At 29.4% G+C, this 21,992-nt stretch overlaps 3 protein-coding genes across 3 annotated transcripts; all 3 read right to left on the bottom strand.

Moving 5' to 3' along the window:
- Nucleotides 1–570: 570 nt before the first annotated feature.
- On the bottom strand, nt 571–2,914 carry LOC107486148 (pentatricopeptide repeat-containing protein At2g44880). The gene has a single exon (XM_016106700.3). The coding sequence runs from the start codon at nt 2,825–2,827 to the stop codon at nt 1,013–1,015; it is 1,815 nt and encodes a 604-aa protein (XP_015962186.1). The 5' UTR covers nt 2,828–2,914; the 3' UTR covers nt 571–1,012.
- Nucleotides 2,915–4,780: 1,866 nt separating this feature from the next.
- LOC107486119 (uncharacterized) lies at nt 4,781–6,077 on the bottom strand. Its single transcript, XM_052260708.1, has 3 exons — nt 6,064–6,077; nt 5,808–5,868; nt 4,781–5,209 (listed from the first exon to the last, which is right to left on the bottom strand). The coding sequence occupies exons 1-3, from the start codon at nt 6,075–6,077 to the stop codon at nt 4,781–4,783; spliced, it is 504 nt and encodes a 167-aa protein (XP_052116668.1).
- A 2,697-nt stretch (nt 6,078–8,774) lies between these two features.
- LOC107486149 (protein PIN-LIKES 3-like) lies at nt 8,775–15,418 on the bottom strand. Its single transcript, XM_016106701.3, has 11 exons — nt 15,320–15,418; nt 14,789–14,960; nt 14,325–14,404; nt 14,093–14,217; nt 12,061–12,185; nt 11,732–11,956; nt 11,561–11,653; nt 10,748–10,848; nt 10,123–10,175; nt 9,828–10,013; nt 8,775–9,001 (listed from the first exon to the last, which is right to left on the bottom strand). The coding sequence occupies exons 2-11, from the start codon at nt 14,921–14,923 to the stop codon at nt 8,877–8,879; spliced, it is 1,248 nt and encodes a 415-aa protein (XP_015962187.1). The 5' UTR covers nt 14,924–14,960; nt 15,320–15,418; the 3' UTR covers nt 8,775–8,876.
- Between the last annotated feature and the right edge of the window lie 6,574 nt (nt 15,419–21,992).

Genomic DNA, 21,992 nt, shown 5'->3' with positions numbered 1-21,992 from the left:
CTATGCTTCTATGCATTCATCATGTCATTTATTATATCATTGCATGTCTTTATATTGTTTGAGTTGAGACCATGTCACCTGGTTTGAACTTCCAATGTTGCATTGCTGCTGTTAGTAATTCTCCCAATGAAGTATGGTTTACTATTTAAGCAGTGACAATGACATTTAATAGACACGGTGGGCCATAAAATTTACCGAAGTATTGTGATAAAACCGAAAGAGTGGACTATCACATATCAAACTTGCACTGTTCAGGTTTATATACTTCAGAAGATTCAAACTCTCATTCCTTTTGATGATGGTTAGTATCTTGCATTTAGATATCTAAAATTTCCTCTAAATTTGCAGAATCCAAAACGAGGCAAAATATTATCATAATTTTTCTAAACTGTTATTTTATATATTATTTTTAGCTTTTTGTAACATTCAGTGAATATGTATCTCTTTCTTATTAGACAAAATATGAGATTTGCATAAGATGAAGATTACATCTTATCCAATAGTAAAGAGATATGCATCAACTCAGCACATAAGGACAGAAGACAGAGTAAGTGGACAAAATATTTTTCTTTATACAAAGATATCAAATTGAATTCGCTATACTCTTATAGTAGCTGTCCTCGTCTTCACCCCAAAAGAATCTGTCTATTAACATAATTTTCAACATAGCCAAATAATTCCTTGCAGAAAATACTTGACACCATTCATTTGTCACAACTCTCTAGTCACCAAAAAAATTTTGTCACAACTCTACCATCGGAATGGTCATATCTGGCCAGTGGTCACTTAAAAAGACTTGGCAGGACATAACATAGTTGTTAATAGCTCAAGCTTTAGAAATAATATTCCAATTAAATTTCATGTGTGCTTGTGCTTTCTTCAAATCTTTAACGTGGTTAAATTAGGAGCTACAGTTCTCAACTTAATCGACTATTTGTCCTGTCACAGTTTCAATTCTTTACTTCCATTTTCACCTCCCCTCCTTTTAGTTCTCTAAAGCATATCTCAAATTTCAATAGGTCATTTCAGTTTTCATGTGTCCCCATAATTGCACCAAGGTTAACTGAATATCTTCTACATGTGAATGCAAATAATTATTACCAGCTATAAACTCTCTAAAGCCACCATCAACTTCAATGACACTGCAGGCAACCTCTTTGTATGATCCTCCCTTCTTCATCCTTTGTTTAACATCCTCCACATCTCTCCACCTTTGCTCTGTTGCATACAAATTTCTCATCATCACATAGTCTCCAACACACCACTTCCCCGACTTCACCGCCTCTTGTAGCACTCTCTCAGCCCTTGTAACATCGTTAAAGTAACCACAAGCAAACAGGAAAGAACTCAATATTATCTCATTTGCATCGTAAGGCATGGTACAAATCAATTTCTCAGCCTCGTCCAAGCATCCGGCCCTCCCTAGAAGATCAACCATACAACCGTAATGCTCAATCTGAGGTGTGAGTCCGAATTTCTCCATTGCTTTGAACCATTTTCTTCCATCCTCCACCAAACCACAATGGCTGCAAGCAGATAACACGCCGATCATAGTTATCTTGTTTGGTTCAAAACCTTCGTGCATCATCATTGCAAATGCCTCCAATGCTTCCTTTGCACATCCATTAACTGCAAAACCATTAATCAAAGCATTCCAGGAAGATGTTTCCTTCTCAGGCATCTCCATGAAAAGCAATTTTGCCTTTGTGATCTCACCGCATTTTGCATACATATCGATGAGGGCAGTGCGGACATTAGTATATCTATCAAGATTCCTCCTTTGGGCAAACTTATGAACCCAGCCACCCAAATCCAAAGCACCCAAATCAGCAATAGCAGGAAGAATGCTTACCAGTGTCACTTCATTCGGTTCCACCACTGCACTCGACTGCATCTCATGAAACAACCTCAATGCCTCATGAGGACGCTTGTTCCAGCAATACCCCCCAATCATCGCGTTCCAAGTGAACAAATTCTTATCCGGCATGAGATCAAACATCAATCTAGCTGACTCAACATCACCATTATGGCAATAACCAGAAATCATACTAGTCCAAGAAATCACATTCTTATCACCCATCTTTTCAAACAAATCCTTAGCCAAATCCATACAGCCCAACTTCACATACCCATCAATCATCACATTAACAGCTGCAGAATCTTTCTCAGGCATCTCATAAAAAAGCTTCCTAGCCTCACTCATATCCCCACACTTCACATATCCAGCAATAACTGCAGTCCACGAAACCACACTCCTCTCAGACATTTCATCAAACACCTTCCTAGCACATCCTAAAACCCCAAATTTCACATACATATCAACCAACGCAGTAGAAACATACAAGTCCAAGAAAAATCCATTCTTCGCAACAACCCCATGAACCTGTACCCCCTCCTTCTTCGCCGAACACGCCGTGCAACCCTTCACCATTGCGGTGAAGGTATATCCACCGGGTTCAAATCCAAGACCTCTGGTTCTAGCAAAGTCCCTATAGAGAGCGAAAGGCTCAACAAGTTGGCGAATTGCAAAGTGGGTATTGATCATTGTGTTGAATAGGAACTCGTCGCGGTTGTGGGGTGTGTGGTCGAAGAAACGGCGAGCGAGGTGGACTATGGCATGGCGGCGGGAAAGGGAGGCGGTGGCAGCGGCGAGGGAGGAGCAGGTGGTGATAAACTTGGCGAGGAGGTTGAGGTTGTGGTGGAGGGAATGTCGGAGAATGAAAGCGTGGATTTGGAGGAGTGTGGAGAAGGTGGTAGTGTTCCGTTGGAGAATGTAAAGGCATTTTCTTTCGGCGGCGGTCCAAAGGAACCGTTGCTGTTTTGACATCGTTTTGCGTGTTACGGTTACAGAGGGTGGCTCGCGCCCTTTATAGTTAGTTTACTGTTGAAAACAGAAACATGTGCTGTCACCGGGAAATCTTAAACCTATGCACAAGTTTATGGATATTTTGATTTTGAAAAGATTTGAGGGAGTCATTACAAATATTAATTTAGTCAATTAATTTAAAAATTAGTAAATAATTGAAAATAAATGAATATAACAAAAATTTAAAATTAAAAAATAAAAATACAAAATTTAAGTAAAAAGAATATTTAAAAATAAAATATGACAAAATTGATTTATGGTGTATAATTTAAGATTAATGATTTAAAATTTAAATTTTGGATTTAGAGAATTTATGGTTTATTATTTAAAATTTATAATTTAGAGTTTATAATTTATGATTTAAAATTTACTATGGCTAACGCGATAGTAGTCGACAACTATGGTGGATGGTTGATGATAATAAATGATATATAGAAAAGAAAATTAGCAGTGAGAATGTGTAAAAGAATAATTTATAAATAAGTGAATGGATTTATTTATTTATTGGTTTTTTATTACATATATCATTTTAAAAGCCGAAAATTTTATTTAGGATAGTGGTGCTTGGAATGTATCACCTCAACATGGTGATTAGAGATGCTTTATCCCACTCTAAAATTCTAAAATTGGAGGCACTGATTTCTCACTAGGAAAATGGTCCTAGCATAAATCGGACATAGCTATTTGTGTTACTTAATTTTTTAAAAGATAAAAAAGTAAACCTTCTGATAATTTACGTTTTTTGAATTTTTTAATTAAAATTGGACCGATCCTCCAATTTTAGTTTTCACAAAATAAAAAAATAAAAAGTTTATAATATTAAAATTAGACCGTCTAATTTTAAACTTATCTCTTTCTAATAATAAAAAAGTCATGTTTATTTAATATTAATTTTAAGAATTTTTATTTCATATAAATGAAAAACATCTATATTTTCAGTAGCAATGTATTACACACATATTTGATTCTGAATAAAGATAATAATATATAAGTAATAAAAATGATAAAAATTATTTTTACATTAAATAACATAGAATATAGTATTACAGCAGACGAAGAAAATGGAATCCCAACAAATCTGGAATAAAATTGAAGTCCACATTACGTGGCGATCACTCAAATTTTTGAAAATGATGAAAAAACAAATGACTCGGTTGAAAAATAAAAGAAAAACCTCTTTACTACTACTCTCTAAAAAAAACTGGAATACGAGAAATCAAAGGATCTTTGAGGACAAAATGGTGACGAGCGCTGAAATTACTTTGGCAGCGAAAAGAGGTTCATTTTTTTGACATGAAAAATATGTGTGTTGTGCATTATTGTGAAAAAATGTGAGTACTAAATATGAATGTGGAATAGCTTTTTTAAAATAAAGAATGAAGAAATGGAAGTATTCAATTTTTTTAAATAAATTAAGTCTATTCGAACTCTTGATCTTTCAGATCTGGAACTCTAATACCATGTCCTGAAACTACTCATCCCAAAAGCATAACCTGATAGGACAATGTAACACTAATAATCATATCTCTAATACTTTCTAAACCTTCATTGTACATATTGTACGCTTAGGTCATTGGCTCCCTATACTTTCTCTTAAAAAAAATATTACTGATAGAAGATCTATGGCTTGAGTGGGGCGATGCAGTCTCTAAACTTTCACTATGAACATGTATTTTATTATCTTTTAGATATTAATATTAATTCATATGGTGATATACCATTTTCTTTGTTGTTGTCCCATTTAGATCAAACTTTTACATTTTATTCCAATAAATAAAATTCCTGACTTAGAAAAAGAAATATAGTATTACATTTACCTAAGCATATGCACTTAATTACATAAAAGATAATTTTACTTGATAAAAATAATCACAACCCTCTTCCATTTGTAACTCATCCTTTCATAACATGAAATCATAACACCAAGAACACATTCAAATGTGAAAATAACTCAGTGATGCACAATTCGACACTCTTCACAATAATAGCCAGTTGCATGTTTATTTTTATTATTATTTGTTCCTCTTGAGGTTGTTCTTCCTTTGGTGGTGGTGGTGGTATTGTCTTTTTCATGAACAACATTCTTGCGATCTTGACAGCAATGAGTGCCACAACGGTGAATGATGGAACAAAAACAACATCAGGCACTGATTTCATGAGTTTTAGTTGTGGCAATGTTTGTCCTGTTCTCTTCACAACCATGGCTGCTGGTGGTGCTACTATTGCTGTTATTATCATTGACTCATCTACTTTGTTTATCTTTACATTCTTTTTCATGAATGAACTCAAAACTTCCTTCCTTTCTTTTTCATTTGCTTTTGCATTCCAACTCTCGAACAAATCCTGAAAAAAAAAAACAGTTTCATAATTTCTATTATTCCTTAATGAATTTAATTTTAATGCACTGACATTATAAAACGTTTTATAATCACTAGTTTTTGAACAATTATTCACACTGTCAATGTAAAAAATAATTATTTTTAGGTCAAAATTCAGGTGAAGTCGATTTCACATGAAGTTGATATTTGAGAGTCGTTGAATGAAAATTTAGTCAAATCATCTAACAGCTCTCAGATATCAACTTTACGTAAAGTCAACTTTGCCTAAATTTTTACCTTATTTTTATTAATATAATATTATGTAATTAAATGAATGTATAAAAATTTTTACATTAACAGTGCATCAAAATTAAATTTTAAAAGTAATTTCTTTTTAAATCGGTGAAAGCTAAGTGAAAGTTAAGGAAGGTTTCATTCAAGAAATTCAAAATAAAAGGATCATCCTTTTCTTTGTACGCAACATTAATATTACAAAGTTAATACTAATTAACGTGTCACTGTACTTTTTCATTTTACTATAATATATATTTATATACAAATATATATTAATTAATTTTAATATAGTTTTTTTTTCTCCTAATACAAATGGCCTAAGAACTAACCTTTACAAGGTCCTGGGGAGGAACATCATAGTGTTTACCGGGTAAGGCCGCGTTGATAGTGCTGAAAAAACAAAATAAAATGTTTAGAATAATAATATAAGCTAAGAAAGCGTACAGATTTAATTAATTAGTATATGATATACGAGTTTACAAAATTAAACTAACCAAATATATAGGTAATATGTAAAAAAAGGGAAAACTTTTCTGGGAAAACAACACAATGGAAAGAAATTAATGTGTATTATTATTTCAAAACTATAGTACATGCATTATATTTTAGGATTAAGCTTCATTATTAGAATTTTTGGTCATAGAATCTATCTGTTATCAAACTCAATATCTGGCTTGTTGACAACTCTGAAAAGCACTAATATTTATTATTTAGTGTATAATATAATACAAAAAACCATTATTTATGATATATATCTGTTGCATGGTTTGTAAATTGATTAGTATTTTCATAATTTAATATGGTTTAATTATTATGTTAGTCTTTATAATTTTATTAAATTTTTAATTAGATTTTTTATTTTTTTTATTTCAATTTGGTTCTTACACTGTTTTTAATTTTGTTATTAGATTCTTTCTAATATAAAAAAATTTAGAGTTAATTAATTGAATATTTTTCATAAATTAAAGATATTTATAATTAAGAACCTAAGTTAATTAGATCTTTGATCGTATATTTTTTGAAAAAAATATTCTGTTAATTTTAATATTTTTTATATGAAAAAAATTTAATTACAAAATTAAAACAGTGTAGAGACCTAATTGAAAAAAAATATAAATTCTAATTATAAATTTGATAAAATTATAAAGATTTACAGAATAATTAAACCATTTAATATCTATCACTGATTTAGATTATATACTTGTATGTATAAAATTTTCAAGGTGTCATGTATTGTCATACAAAACAAATTAAAGAAAGTAAAATAAATGAAAGGAAATTAAAAGAGATAGATGAATGACCTTTAAATCTCATTCCTCCTAAGAAACTCATGTTGTTCCTTATGATGATGATGTTGGCAATCAAGTATGCAATATTATTGATAAATTCAAACATCGAAGAGATCAAGGTTTGTGGGGAAAATAAAGAAGTGGGAGATTGAATCTTCACTTTTGGAGTTGAAGCTAAGGAAGGAATGATTCTTGGCATGGAATAGCTTGTGAAGCAACATACCTTGTTCTTTACTGTTGTGTATATGTTAATCTATCTGCTTATACTTTGGAGAACTAATCAATTAAACTTATTTTGTTATCATGAGAAACTATATAAACCCCCCAAAAAATAAATTGAAAATATGAAATATTAATTATATCTTGAATAAATATAAAAATAATTATTCTCAATATTCAATTCATTATTTTTCATAAATAGGTATATAAATTCTGAAGGAGAATGTAGGTTTTCATTGGACAAAAAAGTAAAAATAAAAAATGACTCGCAAACACTAAAAAATAGTGATTATATATTTTTTCAAACAAATATATATTTTTCCAAACAATTTTTAACAAATAAAATAATAAAAATATCATAATATAAAAAATTAAATCTGTCATGGCTGAATAATTAAATGTATAATAAAAAATTTTAAAATTTTATGTGTTAATGATTCATGCTATCAGAGTCAGGTTTCGATTCTGGATCTGTGGGTTATGGGCCCACCACGCTTTCGCTGCATAATAAAAATATGAGCAATGTTAGGGGGCCAACAATTTTTGTGATTGTTAGTCATCAACTAGCCATCAATGATGATTTGATGGTGTGAGATTGGTGTGAAATTTCATCCAATGACTCACATTTCTCTACTGGTTAAATGCTGGCCAAAATTCAACAAAATTGCTGACCCCCTAAACTTTTCCTAAAAATATTGTGACGAATTTTATATATATAATAATAAATAGAAGCCTTTAACCGAAAATCTTGTCAATTTTTCTTTGAAAAAAATCAAAAATATTTTTTTGAAAATAAAATTATAATTAAATATAATAATTTACAAATAATTTATTATTTAATTTTTAAAATTTCAAAGTCTTAGCACATAAAAAATTAACCACTAAATTAATTACGATATATTTATTTATTAATATATGTGATATTTAATTTATTTTTAATATGTATTTTATATTTTAACTTATATTTTATATGAATGATTAATTTAATAACTATTTTTTTTTGTGTATATATAGTATAATTGTGTAAAAAAATTTATAAACATCAAATACGTATTTTTATATAATAACTAATTAGTAGCTATTTTAATCTGTGTTTGTATGTAAATAACTAAATATAAGGTGGTGGTTAATTAATTATAACAAATTAACAATTATATTGTTTTAGGAGTCACAAGTAAACTGACAAATGGGGCAAGAAGCATGTCCATATAATATTATATACTTCATAATCTATGTGATAATATTATTCAAAAGAAGGGTTCATATATATATTTGGTGTTGTTTTGTATATATTGTAAATTGTAATATTGTTTCAGTGTAAAAGTAGAAGACTAATTTGAAGTACCTTAAATAAGATCGATGGTTAACTGATAATTAAAAATAATAAATTTTGATAATTCTTTAGCATTTTTTTTTGTAATATTGGTTATGTTCAATGTAAACGTAAAAGATTAAAGAGAAGTTGGTTTGAGTGGTAAATAATTTGGAGTTGCTTAAATAAGATTCTGATTTTAAGGCTATAAATATATTTATTTTTGTTGAGAGATTCATCTATTATAGTTAGTTGTTCGATTCGAATCGTATCCGAGTCAATTCAGACAAAATTCTAGATATTAAATAAACAAATAAAAAAGTATAAAGTCCAATCATTTTTTTACATTCAAAATTTACTTGTTTATTATTGTTAGAATCAAGTTGTTAAAATTACATAGCTCTTTTTTATGGTTATGTAGACTTTTGAGCAAACTACTTTTTTTTATTTCATCCAATAATAACATGATTTCTAATATGGATTTGTTACATAAAAAAGTGATATACTACTCTTCTAATAATTATCTTTCTAATGTCTATTGTAAAGAAAAATGTTGAAATAGAAAAATAAAAAAGAATTTAGAGTACAAGCCACATAAAAAATGTGCACCAAAGAGTAAGGAAAACTGTGGCACAAGCATAAGCTGCTAGCATTATTACTGAGCATTCACCCTCACCAGCTCCAAATAATTGAGTAACTGTGCCTGCCACACATAAAAACATACATAGTATCTGTCAAACTAAGAAACAAAAATTCTGGATAACTTAGATTTACTAGAAACCTGTAAAATTAACTGTTATGTTAATAATATGAAAGGATCAAACCATAATGTAAAAGCAACTGTAAATCGGTGATTCTTTTCAATGTTAAGAATCGTTTAAAAAATGATATTTGTATCCGTTTTTGTATATGTCTCTGTGCTATATTTTTCTTTTATAGTATAAAAGACAATTTTTTTATCTTTTTTTTTATTTTTTATCAGTCACTTTTGATACTGAAAATAAAAAGTTCAATTATTCTGTTGGTTTCTATAATTTTATTAAAATTTTAATTAAGTCTTTGTACTTGTTTTTATCAATTGGATCCCTATATTACTTTTAATTTTACAATTAAGTTATTTTTTATATAAAAAAATGTTAAAATTAACCGAATATTTCTCTCAAAATATATGCGGTTAATGATTTAAATATGTTTTAATTATGAATACCTTCAATTTATGAAGTTAACTCTAACATTTTTTATACTAGAAATTACTTAATTATAAAATTAAAAATAGTGTAGAGATCCAATTGAAAAAAAAATTATAGGAATCTAATTGAAAATTTGGTGAAACTAATTAAATCAAAATAAAAGGTCTACAGAGGATATATACATAAAAATGTTATATATATATATATATATATAACAAATGTTACTTGTATGATAAGAAATCATGAGTGTTTCATATGTGAACTTAGAAGTGTGTGTATTGTTGGAAACTCAAAATCTATGATACATTTTAAGAAGATTACAAGTTCTTAAGAGCTTACTTATGGCTACAGCAGGTGGAACAGCATACTGAAGAAGCAAAACAAACTGATACAACGGATCCGGGTTGATCAATCCGAATCGGGTCGCGGCTTTGATGATGCCTATGCCTATTGCTGGAACTGCAATACCCTTCACTACAACAATTCCAACAATGATTTTAAGGTTCATGCTTTGTCCTTTTAAGCCTGAAAGAAGAAACCAAGATCATTTAGTTTTTATGTCATTTTATTCATTTTTCAAAAAGTTTTGGTTAGTAAATTCATGTTATTATTGCTTAATTAGTAATTATTATACCCTTTAGAAGATTTGCACCAAGTACCAAAGTCAATGATGGAATGAGTGCATCCCTGAAAAATCATCCATCATCATTTTAACTTAGATTAGAACTTCAATTCAATAGGTTTTAACATCAAAAAATTATTGTCATTTAGGCTGCGTTTGTTTATAGAAACAGGACACAGTAACACAAAGACACAAAATCATGTTTAGCAAAGGAGACATGGACAGAGACAATGTGTCCAGAGACACTGAATTAGTGTATTTTGTGTCCATCCTGACAGGAAGGACACGGAGACACTAACAAGAAACACAACTTATTTTTCATTTTTTTTTATTATTCTTGTTAATTTTTTATAATTATATTTTTTATTATTATATTTTTCATCTCAAATTTTTTGAATGAAAAAAAAAAAGAATAAATTAGATTTTCATAATTTGTTCTAATTTATCACCAAACAAAATACAAGAACACAAAATTTTGTGTCTCTGTACATCAGTGTTTTATCTTGTCCTGTTCTCAGTGTCTTGTACTGTCTTGTTCTCGAAAACAAACGCAGCCTTACATTAAAATAATATCTAGTACCTTTGTTTATTTATTTTTTAATTCATTCATTTATTTTGTGGGGCTTAGAATTCTTACCCCAGCATTGTTACAGAGTCTTGAACCACCCGGAGAGCCGCGCCGTCGCCGACTAACACTTTTCGAAATTGAGGGACTACACCGATTACCAAACCAACCATCTGCATTTTCAGGTTGAAGAAAAACAGGGAAAACATGATTCTATGATATTATGTTAATAACAATGAGAGTGAAGTTTTAAGGAATGACATTGCTATAATTTTTATCTTAAAATTCAACATTACGACATTCTATGATGTATACATGTATATATATCTTGGTTCTGAGAGTCGGACAGAACTGATTGATTGGACCTGATTAATCGAAAACTAATTATCAGATCGGTCAAATTCAGGATAAAAATTAATTGTTAGTGAACCAGTCTTAATTAATTTAAGAAAAAATGATAAATAGGTCCTTAACCTTTTGTCCCACGGACATTTTCGTTCCTGACCATTGAAAAATACTTTTAAGTCTCTGACCTTCACAAAATTTGGACGGATCAGTTCTTCCATCCAAATGTCTCCATCAGGGACTGATCCGTCCAAATGCCTCCTTCAAGGACTGATCCGTCCAAATTTTGTGAAGGTCAGGGACTTAAAAGTATTTTTCAATGGTCAGGAACGAAAATGTCCGAAGGACAAAAAGTTAGAGACTTATTTGTCCTTTTCTCTTAATTTAAAATAACAACACGAAAAAAATGACTTTTTAAAAAAATATAAATTTCATACATAAAAATCTTAGTTTATTATATTCCGTTGAATCTCTAACTCTGCTAATTCGAAGATCGATTTGGTTTTTAAAACCTTGGTATATAGATAATTGTTGGCATACCGATCCAATTGTTGAAGGTGATAATAGTGTCTTCACATCAATCTTTTTGGCCAATATTTGCATTTGTTTCATAACATTTCCCATTCTTGTTACCTGTGTTTAAGAGTTTAGAATTGTTTAAGTAAGATCATAGATACTACTAATACATAACTCAAATTTAATTAAGCAAACCTTTGCTTCTCTAATAGGCATTGCATGTTCCATTATTTCAAATTGATCCACATGATGAGTAGTCTCTGATTTGCTCTCAACATTAACCAATTGTTCATTGGAACATCTTGAAATGTTTTCTAGTTCATTTTCTTCGGAGTCATCTACTTGCGCCACGGTGGAATTCTTATTCGAATATATGCGGATAATGTTGTAGACATAAGACCACATGTAAATATTACCTACCTAAAAAAAACAAAGGGAGAAGTTTAATGTCTTTGGAAATTTTGTGATCATAATAATCATGAGAATTTCCAAATGATTTTTGAAGTTTGGTATCATAATCATACTGCTTGTGACAAAGAAGCATATCCTAGTCCATTTCTGTAGCAAACATCCTTATTTGCTCCAAAATAGTTTCCATTTTCTTTGCACACTGCTGGAACTATAATAAGCAACAAATTTCCCATATTTCCTGCAGACATAAACATTAAATGGTCATAGGCGAAATAAGTATAGGATATCAATATAATATCTGTTAATTTATTGTCAATAATAATTAATTATTATATTTTAATTACAATTATTATTAACATGTATAAAGAGACACATTCACAAAGACGCTTCTATTAAACACAGTCATAAAAAAAATGCACTTTTATAAGATACATTCATAAAGACACTTTCATTAAACACCTTCATAAATAAGAGCTGGCAAAAATTGATAGAATTCTTGTTAATTATGTAGTAAAATTGTTTATTTATTTATTTGTTTGCATAATTTTTTTATAGAATTTAATTTTTATACACTAACTACAGAAATAGTTTTATACGTATATTTAATTGTATATTATTTTATTATAAAAATAATTAATATTTAAATTTACTACTTTAAAATATGAATAATACCACCGAAATGTGTTGTGTCCAATGAGAAAAGCCTATTACATCTGAGTTAATTAAAAGGAAAATAAAAATTTAAAGATAGTCACAATTCTTTGAAGGAATATGATCTTTCAAGAGGTGAAATTTATGAAATACGAATACTTTTTTTTCGGTTGTTGTGTTTGTATGTTAGACATATTTTAAATATGACACTCGTCTGACATGCGTATTTTTTATATCTAATCGTATTTTAATAAAAAATAAATTTTTTTTAGACGCACCTGAATATTATCACGTGTCAGTATGTCCAGTCTCATTTTTAATATGTATTTTTGAAGTGAGTTTATAAATAATATATACTATTAATTATTAAAATAAAAATATTTTAAATATTTTATATAATTAAAAAAATTAAAATAATAAAAATTTAATTTATATTTTACATATACATGTCATGTCTTATAAGAATTTTAAATTTATACGTTCGTGTGTCATGTCATGTCGTATTTTGTATCTGTGTCAATGTCCAAACATCATAGGCTAAAATCCTTAAACATGAGTTTTTACATATTTTAAAAATTTATTTCACAATAACATAATCTATCATCACCCAAATCAATTTCAAGATATTCTAGACAAGTATATTTTTATTACGGGATATATATTAGTTAAATACAAACTTATTGCCTCATTTTTCTAATACACACAATAAAAGTGGTAGGTCTCATAAAAAATTAATAAGTGAAAGTATATAAATTAAAAGAGGATATCTACCACACTTTGGATAAGTAGGTTTGAAAGTTGCTTTTGAAATACAATTATAGAGAGAATGAATACATACCTACCTAATACCTATCTAGTGAGACAGGTATATAACCAACAAAACATTTTTGTCTTCTCAAAAAACATAAATTCAGAAATAAAGAAAAAATGACACTTTTATCTTCTTTATTTATAAAATATATATTTTCTATAATCCTAAAATAACCTATTTTTAGTCTTTTATTTTTGTGAAAATATCCTTCAATAATCATTATGATTATATATAAATTAAAACTTAATTATTCTGTTAATCTCTATAATTTTATTAAATTTATAATTTGCTCTCTATATTATTTCTAATTTTATAATTAAGTTCTTTTTAATGTAAAAAATATTGTAGTTAACTAAATATTTCTTTACAAATTAAATGTATTCATAATTAAAAACCTAATTGAATCTTTAACAGCATGTATTTTGAGAAAAATATTTTATTAATTTTAATATTTTTGACATGAAAATGACATAATTATAAAATATAAAGTAGTGTAAAGATCCAATTGAAAAGAAAAAAAAAAGTATAAAGACCTAATTAAAAATTTGAGAAAACTATAAGGACCAACAAAATAATTAAACTATAAATTAATAATAATTATTTGGTTAATTTAAAAAATAATATATAATAATAATTTTGTATTGAGAGAAGAGTTTCTAAACACAGTACCTACATGAACTTACCTGCAGAGCAGCACCCTAACACAACTCCTTGAAGATGACGAGGAACTCTGCTTATTTTGTTAAGTAACCATCCAAGTGCTGATCCAATAATATATGTAATAAAAATGTTTAGTGGCATGAACCACCTACACAACAAGCATTCAACAAGCTTATGAAGTAATTAATTAATTAATTAATGGAGAAAAATGTCAATTAAAAAATTAGAAAAGAAAAAGAAAAGAAACAAGCTTACAACATAATCATGCTCCTTAGAGTTATAGTTTTTGCTAAGCTACTTGAAATAAGAGCTGGAGTGAAGACATAAAATACCAACTATACAAAGAGAAAAAAAGGAGTTAAAATAAATAAATAAATAAATATATTATTAAAATATATATATTAAGATTAGTACATGTTACTTCTACCTAAAAAAAAAGAAAGAAAAGAAAGATTAACATATGTTACTAAGTTCTAAAGGAAGGATGAAAATAAATAATGGTCAAATATAATTATAATTTCTCTTGCTAATTATAGAGCTTATCAGTTAAAAAATAATAATAATGAGCTAATAGTGAAAGTGATGAGTAAATCTTAGTCACTAAAACATAAAAGATTATATAATTCTTTAATTCAGTCATCAACTTCTAATCATGTCACACTACATTACACGGGTTAATAACAATAATGGAAAATAAAATAAAATGAATTGAAACTTACAGAATTTAAGTGCTTCATAGCAATATCATTGAGTATGTCAATTCTATCAAGTGCAAGGAATATTCCAACAGAGGTGAGCAACAATAGCTTCAGAACTGACATTAATGCAACAATGAAAAGCTTCAAGAAGTCCATTGATTCTTCTTTCTTTAGTGGAAAATACCTTTAATTTCTTTTTAGGTGCACCAACAATTAAAATCAAAGTGTTAGATCATGATAATATATGTGCAGCAAAACAGCATCAATTAAACATCAAATTATTTATTTTCTTTCTTAAATAAGTTTTTTAATTAAATCATGAAAAATCAATTAGCAGCACTTTTTTTTATTATTTTATCATTTCTAAGTAGTAGTGATCACAAACATGATTGCATAAATATATATTATGATTGCGAGAAAATATAGGAAATATATTATAATCAATTTCAGATATATAGATTAAGAAGGAACTATAGTTAAATATGATTAATAAATTAAAGTTCTTCCATGCATGTTTTGTAAGAAAGAAAAAAGAGAATACAATACATTTACCTAAAAGATATGGTAATGAACGAACTTGCAGAAGAAGAATATGATTAATTAGCAGCACTATACTTTTTTCTTGATGATCATCGTTATCAGAAAAAGTTCTCTAAAGTGTTTAGTGCTAACATAGGTGAGTGAGCAAGTAGCATATATAAATAAGAAAAAAATATATTTTAAATATATATTCCAAAATAATGTTTGCTTTCTATTATTAAATGTGATGTATAATCATTTATATAGAATGAATCTCATATTTTATTAACTAAACCAAAAATGGTTGCGAAATAAAATAAGCGAAAAGGTATTATTAAATTTCATAAAAATGATTTATTGTAGAGAGAGTTTGTAAAGTCGTAATTACATAATAAATGTGAAACAAGAAGGAATTATTTTTGCTACTTTAACTCTTAGAAATTAGAATATTAGATTATTATTTTTTTAATAATCTATATGTCAAAAATTAATTCATTATAAATTTAAATTCTATTTAAAAGTCTATCATTATTTGCTAATAAATTATTATTTATTGCATATATATAAAACAGAATTTAAACTTTTAACATTTGTTCTCAACCAATAATTCAAGTTGGTTAAAACATTAGATAAATTAAAGTTGTCTAATATTATTAATAAAAAAATAATATTTCAAAATTTTAAAAATAAAGTTTAATAACTAATAGTCCGAGGTTGGTCTAAATAAATTAGGGGTGAGCATGAATCGGTTTGATTCGGGTTTATGATAAAATTAGAATCGAACCGATCAAAATGTATTTGGTTTGGTTTGGTTTGGATTTATATTTTTTTGTACATGTACCCGAACCAAACCAAACAGATTAAGAATGGATTGATTCGGTTCGAATAATTGGGTACCCGATGACTTTGAAATTCATACAAAAAAAAAACCAAATTTTTATCTTAAAAATTCAACAAGTACAATAAACATGTAACATCAATAGAAATAATCCAAACATGTCAAAAACCAAATACATTAAAAACAAAACTCATTAAAATTCAAACATATTAATAATGAATAATCATTGTCTAATGGAAAAGCCATATATATTTTTTTATTTAATTAATATATGATCGAGTTTGCGGGTTGGTTCGGGTTCCGCACCCCCAAAACCGATACCCGAACCAATCACAAACAAAAGTCATCGGTTTGATTCGGATTGGACCCGATTACCCGTTGGTTTCAGAACTAATTTAATTGGTTCGATTCGGGTTCGGACTGGTAATCGAGTACCTGTTAACCGTACTCACCCCTAAAATAAATTACTCTTAATTTTGTCAATATTTAGTATTACTAATTAATGACAATTTAGATAATTGTATGACTCAATAAAAATAACCATCTTTTACATTGACCGCATGTATGATCATAAAAAAATAAATATAATTATACGATTATGTAAAATAGTTTATACTATTACTACATTAAAATTAAGCTCTTTTATATATATTATTTTTAGCTTTTTGTAATAACGACATTCATTCAGTGGACATGCATCTCTTTATTATTAGACAAAATATGAGATTTGCATAAGATGAAGATTACATCTTATCCAATAGTAAAGAAATGTGCATATCAACTCAGCACACAAGACAGAAGACAGAAGACATAAAAGAATCTGTCTATTAACATAATTTTCAACATAGCCAAATAATTCCTTGCAGAAAATACTTGACACCATTCATTCGTCACAACTCACAACTCTCTAGTCACCAAAAATTTTTGTCACAACTCTACCATGGGAATAATGGTCATATCTGGCCCGTGGTCACTTAACAAGTGGGGAATTCAATTTAGATCATTTATTCATCATTAGTTGTGTTGTTTGTTTTAACTTTTAAGTTACTTTTTGACAATTAAAATAACATTTTCTATTAATAAGTGGGAATCAACTTTATGTAATACTTAATTAATGGATTCAAATGTTGTGTTTGCATGTGTGTCCACTATCCCAGAAGCTAATGAGCTCGCGCGGACTAGGTTATTAGACTAAGTTTGTTTACAAATATAAAATAAAAAGACATAGACATAAACATACGAAATTATATTTAATAGATAAAATATAAATAAAAATATTATATTTTAAAATGTTAAATAATTAGTGTATTTTATATTATTTTACGTAAAAAAAATATAAAAATATTGAATAAAAATATAATTTATTTTATTTTTTATTATTACTTAATTTTTTATAATTATATTTTTATCATATTTTTCTTTCTATATTTTATGTAAAAAATAAAAATAAATTATTGTATTATTTATTTTTTTATATTTAATTTATCATCAACAAAATATAAAATATTAATTTTTATATCTTTATTTTTTATATTGTATTCTCAATCTTATTCTATTTAAAAAATATATAAAAAAATAATGAGTGTAGTGAATAATACAGTTATACATATGGTAATTTCTCTTTTTTATTTGTAATTTTTATAGGAGTGTAATATATTTTTATTTTATTAGACTAGTTTTAAAATTTATTGTTCATATTGTTTACGAAAGTTATTATTTATCTAGTAAAACTGATTTTTAAAATCAAAAGCAACCTAACCTACAGATACATGCATGGAAAAATACATAAGCGGATATTTCTACCAATAACGGTGGTTTGAAAACATTTTGGAACAACATTAAAAATGACAGCACTACTTATCAAGCTTTTTGTGTTATTGAATTCTTGAATCATTTGATTGAGAAAAAGGGTATGAAAATAATATAATAGTGGTGCAAGTGCGGACTGCATTAAGCAGGGAAATGCAGTAAATCTTGAATGGACATATCACTATGCACCAAAATTTTTAATGCTCCTAGGTTGGCAAATTATGCTCATGAATTATCACATACGAGAGACAAGACAAACTCTCTTAGCTTGTTGCTTCGCACTGAGATTACATGTTGTTAATTGGTTATCTATTACTAGTTTAATTTTACTACCTTTTTTTTTTCCTTTTCCTTTTTATCATTTGTTCCTTATACTTTCATGCGCTTGAACTATATATATTGCATTACAATGCCTTTAAAATTTTACAACTAACAGTAACTCACTAAAAAAATATTTTAAAATGATATTTTTTAAAAAATATTAAGTACACACTGAAAATTAATTATTAAATTAATTGTTATATTTGTGTATAAATATTCTAAAATTTAATTTTAATATATTATTACTAACAGAGTAATGATTAACTCAAATAGTTAAAACTTCAATTAGATTCCGTTAAAGTCAGTTAAAACTTGCTGTTATGAATGTTAGGCTGGACTTCAGTTAGTTAGCTTACATCAGTTAGCTAGTTAGTTATCCCTGCATTGTCGTTGTATAATAAGACTACACTGTACTTAATGTAACTTGATAAAGTAGTAATCAATCACACAAGAATTCACTCAACTCTACGTTTCTCTTCTTTTCTTTCTTCTTCTCTGCTCAGGCCTAGTACCTTTCATGGTATCAGAGCTTGAATCTGCAATCATGGCTGAAGAACAAGCTGCGATGCAACCAAGCTTCACATCCTCTCTGATCTCAATGAAGCTCGATGAAGATAATTTTTTACAATGAAAAGATCAAGCCGAATCTATAATTGAAGGGCATAATTTGCTGCATCACATAACTGGAGAAGGAATACCAGTAAGATTCAAAGAAAATAGTGAAGTGAATCCAGAATTCTCAGTTTGGAAGAGACAGGACGCTCTGTTGAAATTGTGGCTCTTGGCTTCAATGACAAAGCCTTTCACCACCAGAATGGTTGGGTGTGTGTGTGTATGAGGTGTGAAAACGTCTAGATGATCATTTTACCTCTCAGATCAGAGCAAAGATTATTCAATTGAAGCACAAACTAAGCACTATCAAGATCGGGAGTTCTGTAAACAAATATGTACTTGCATTGAAAAGCACCATAGATACGTTGGCATCTGTTGGAGAACCAATGAGAGAAAGTGATCATGTCAACGTAATTCTAAATGGCTTAATAGAAGAGTATAGATCTGTAATTACATCAATAGTTGCAAGACCGGTAAGCATCACAGTTGTTGAACTTGAAGCACTTCTTCTAACACACAAATGCATGCTGGAAAGATTCAGGAAATCAGAATCGTTTATCCAAGCTAATCTCGCTCACATAAGAGGCGGATTCAGAGGAGGATTCCAGGGTAGAAGATCAGGTAGAGGAGAAAGATTTTCATACAATGACAACAATAGGCTTGATTCAGGACAATTTTAGAATAGCAACTTTTAAGGTAATAATTTTTAGAGTAGCAATTTTCAAAACAACAATCTTCAGAATAGTTCAAGCTCTGCTACTTAATACAATGACAATTCAAGATTTACACAAAATTCAAGATTTGTGCAAAATGATGATACGAACAATAGAAGAATGGTGAATGGTGAGAGACTTGTGTGTCAAGTCTGTGATAAGGTTGGTCGCACTACCAAGAAATGCTGGTATAGATATGAAAGGGACAACAGTTATGGAGGAGCTGATTCAAGACCTGATATGCTCAATTCACAAAACTAACAAGCAAGCACTCAACCTCCTCATGCACTGCTTGCAACTCCTTCCACAATTCATGATCCAAACTGGTACCTGGACTCGGGGGTAACTCATCACATGACCTCAGATCAACAAAATCTGATGGATGGACAAGTCTATGAAGGATCAGATCAAGTGATTGTAGGAAATGGTTCAAGTTTGCAAATCAATCTTGTTGGAAAATCTCTCTTTAAATCTGATTTGAGCGATAGGGAGTTTATTCTGCAAAAATTATTACATGTGCCTGATATTACTAAAAACTTGTTGAGTGTGTATTAATTTTGTTGTGACAATTCAGTGTACTTTGAGTTTCATTCTGACAAATGCTGTGTAAAATCCCAGGAAACCATTGAAGTAGTCATCCAAGGAGAAGTTGAAAATGGAATGTATAAATTCTTCAATTTCAAACCATCAATCAAGTCTGCTTGTGTTTCAACTCTGTGTAGCAAGGACAACTTTTTGCTTTGGCACAATAGGTTGGGACATGCCTCAAATAGTGTAGTAGCCACTGTCCTGAAGTCTTGTGATAGTAATGTCCATTTTTATTCGAATAAATCAGTATGTGAAGCCTGTTGTGTAGGAAAATCTCATCAATTACCTTTTCCCATTTCTAAATTTGTGTACACAACACCGCTTCAACTAGTGTATTATGATATTTGGGGCCCTGCCCCTACACCTAACACTAATGGAAACTTCTACTTTGTTTTGTTCATTGATGCGTTCTCTAAATTTTCTTGGTTGTACCTCATCAAAGCAAGGTCTCAGCTCAAATCAATTTTTACTTCTTTCCAACGTATGGTTGAATTGCAATTAGATACTAAGCTAAAAATGCTACAAACTAATAATGCTGCTGAATATACCAGTTTAACTTAAGAATTGCAGGCACAGGGAATTATACACAAGCTTTCATGTCCCTATATATACCAGCAAAATGGTAATGTTAAAAGAAAGAACAGACTTGTAGTAGAGAAAGGACTGTCAATGCTTGCTGGAGCTGGCATGTCTACAAAATATTGGGGAGAAGCCTTCTCATCAGCAGCAAATCTAATAAACCATTGGCTGCCTTTGTTTCTCTCATCTAAAGCCCTACAACAAACACAAGCTAGATTTTTGTTCTACTCCCTCTGTGTTCATAGGATACAACTCAGCACACAAGGGCTATAAATTCCTTACACAAAGTGGCAAGATAATGGTGACCAGAGATGTAGTCTTTGATGAAAACAGATTCCCTTTCAAAGAGGAAAAATTCTTGATCAGCAAGATAGAAAAGGAGAATTCAGACACCAACAATCAAGAATACCTCTTCTGCCAAGCTTAATGCCCCAAGGACAACACCCTTCAACACAATTGCAGCATTAAACTCCACCTTATCTAACCACATCAGACACCAGCCTACCAACAACCTCAATTATAACACCTAACACCTCAACCCTGCAACCTACCCTGCAACGTAACTCTCCCATACAACACTCAATTCCCTCAAACTCACCAAATCAGCTAGCATTACCTATGAATCACACACCACAACCTGAAATTTCTATACACCAGCCCATACCACAACCTATAGCACCATCCAACATTGCAATTCCAATACCCATCTCTAACTTGGAGGTTGTCTTACCATTACTACCAGATGCTACTACTCAGACAAGAACCAGCAATATGCACCCCCACGATCACAAGGAGTAAACATGGCATCTTTAAGCCAAGAAATCTACAAGCCACTGTTGAGCCAAGAAGTGTCAGAGAAGCATTAGCTCATCCCGAATGGAAGAAAGCCATGGACAGTGAATATGAAGCATTAATAAGAAATCAAACATGGAAATTGGTACCACTGCCACAAGGGAGAGAAGCCATTGGAAGTAAATGGGTGTTTAGAGCCAAGTACAATGCTAATGGCTCATTACAGAAGCACAAGCCAGGTTAGTTGCACAGGGATTCTTCCAAAGACCTGGTTTTGAATTTGATGAAACATACAGCCCAGTAGTGAAGCCAACTTCAATAAGAGTGATTCTAACAGTGGCATTGTCAAATGAGTGGAGTATTAAGCAGCTAGATGTTAATAATTCATTCCTTCATGGTGACTTAAGTGAAGATGTTTACATGAGGTAGCCTCAAGGATATGCCATTAGAGATA

Source organism: Arachis duranensis, chromosome 4, assembly GCF_000817695.3.
Source record: "Arachis duranensis cultivar V14167 chromosome 4, aradu.V14167.gnm2.J7QH, whole genome shotgun sequence".
In the NCBI taxonomy this organism is placed as follows: Eukaryota; Viridiplantae; Streptophyta; class Magnoliopsida; order Fabales; family Fabaceae; genus Arachis; species Arachis duranensis.
This window is presented reverse-complemented; position numbering and strand designations above follow the sequence as displayed.

Excerpts from the sequence above, each read along its gene's own strand:
- LOC107486148 (XM_016106700.3), bottom strand. The coding sequence starts at position 2,827 with ATGTCAAAACAGCAACGGTTCCTTTGGACCGCCGCCGAAAGAAAATGC.
- LOC107486119 (XM_052260708.1), bottom strand. Across the intron at positions 5,210-5,807 it reads CTCCCCAGGACCTTGTAAAG|GATTTGTTCGAGAGTTGGAA; the intron begins GTTAGTTCTTAG and ends TTTTTTTTTCAG.
- LOC107486149 (XM_016106701.3), bottom strand. The coding sequence starts at position 14,923 with ATGGACTTCTTGAAGCTTTTCATTGTTGCATTAATGTCAGTTCTGAAG. Across the intron at positions 10,014-10,122 it reads TGGTGCAAATCTTCTAAAGG|GCTTAAAAGGACAAAGCATG; the intron begins GTATAATAATTA and ends TTCTTCTTTCAG. Across the intron at positions 9,002-9,827 it reads TCCACCTGCTGTAGCCATAA|GCACAGTTACTCAATTATTT; the intron begins GTAAGCTCTTAA and ends TATGTGTGGCAG.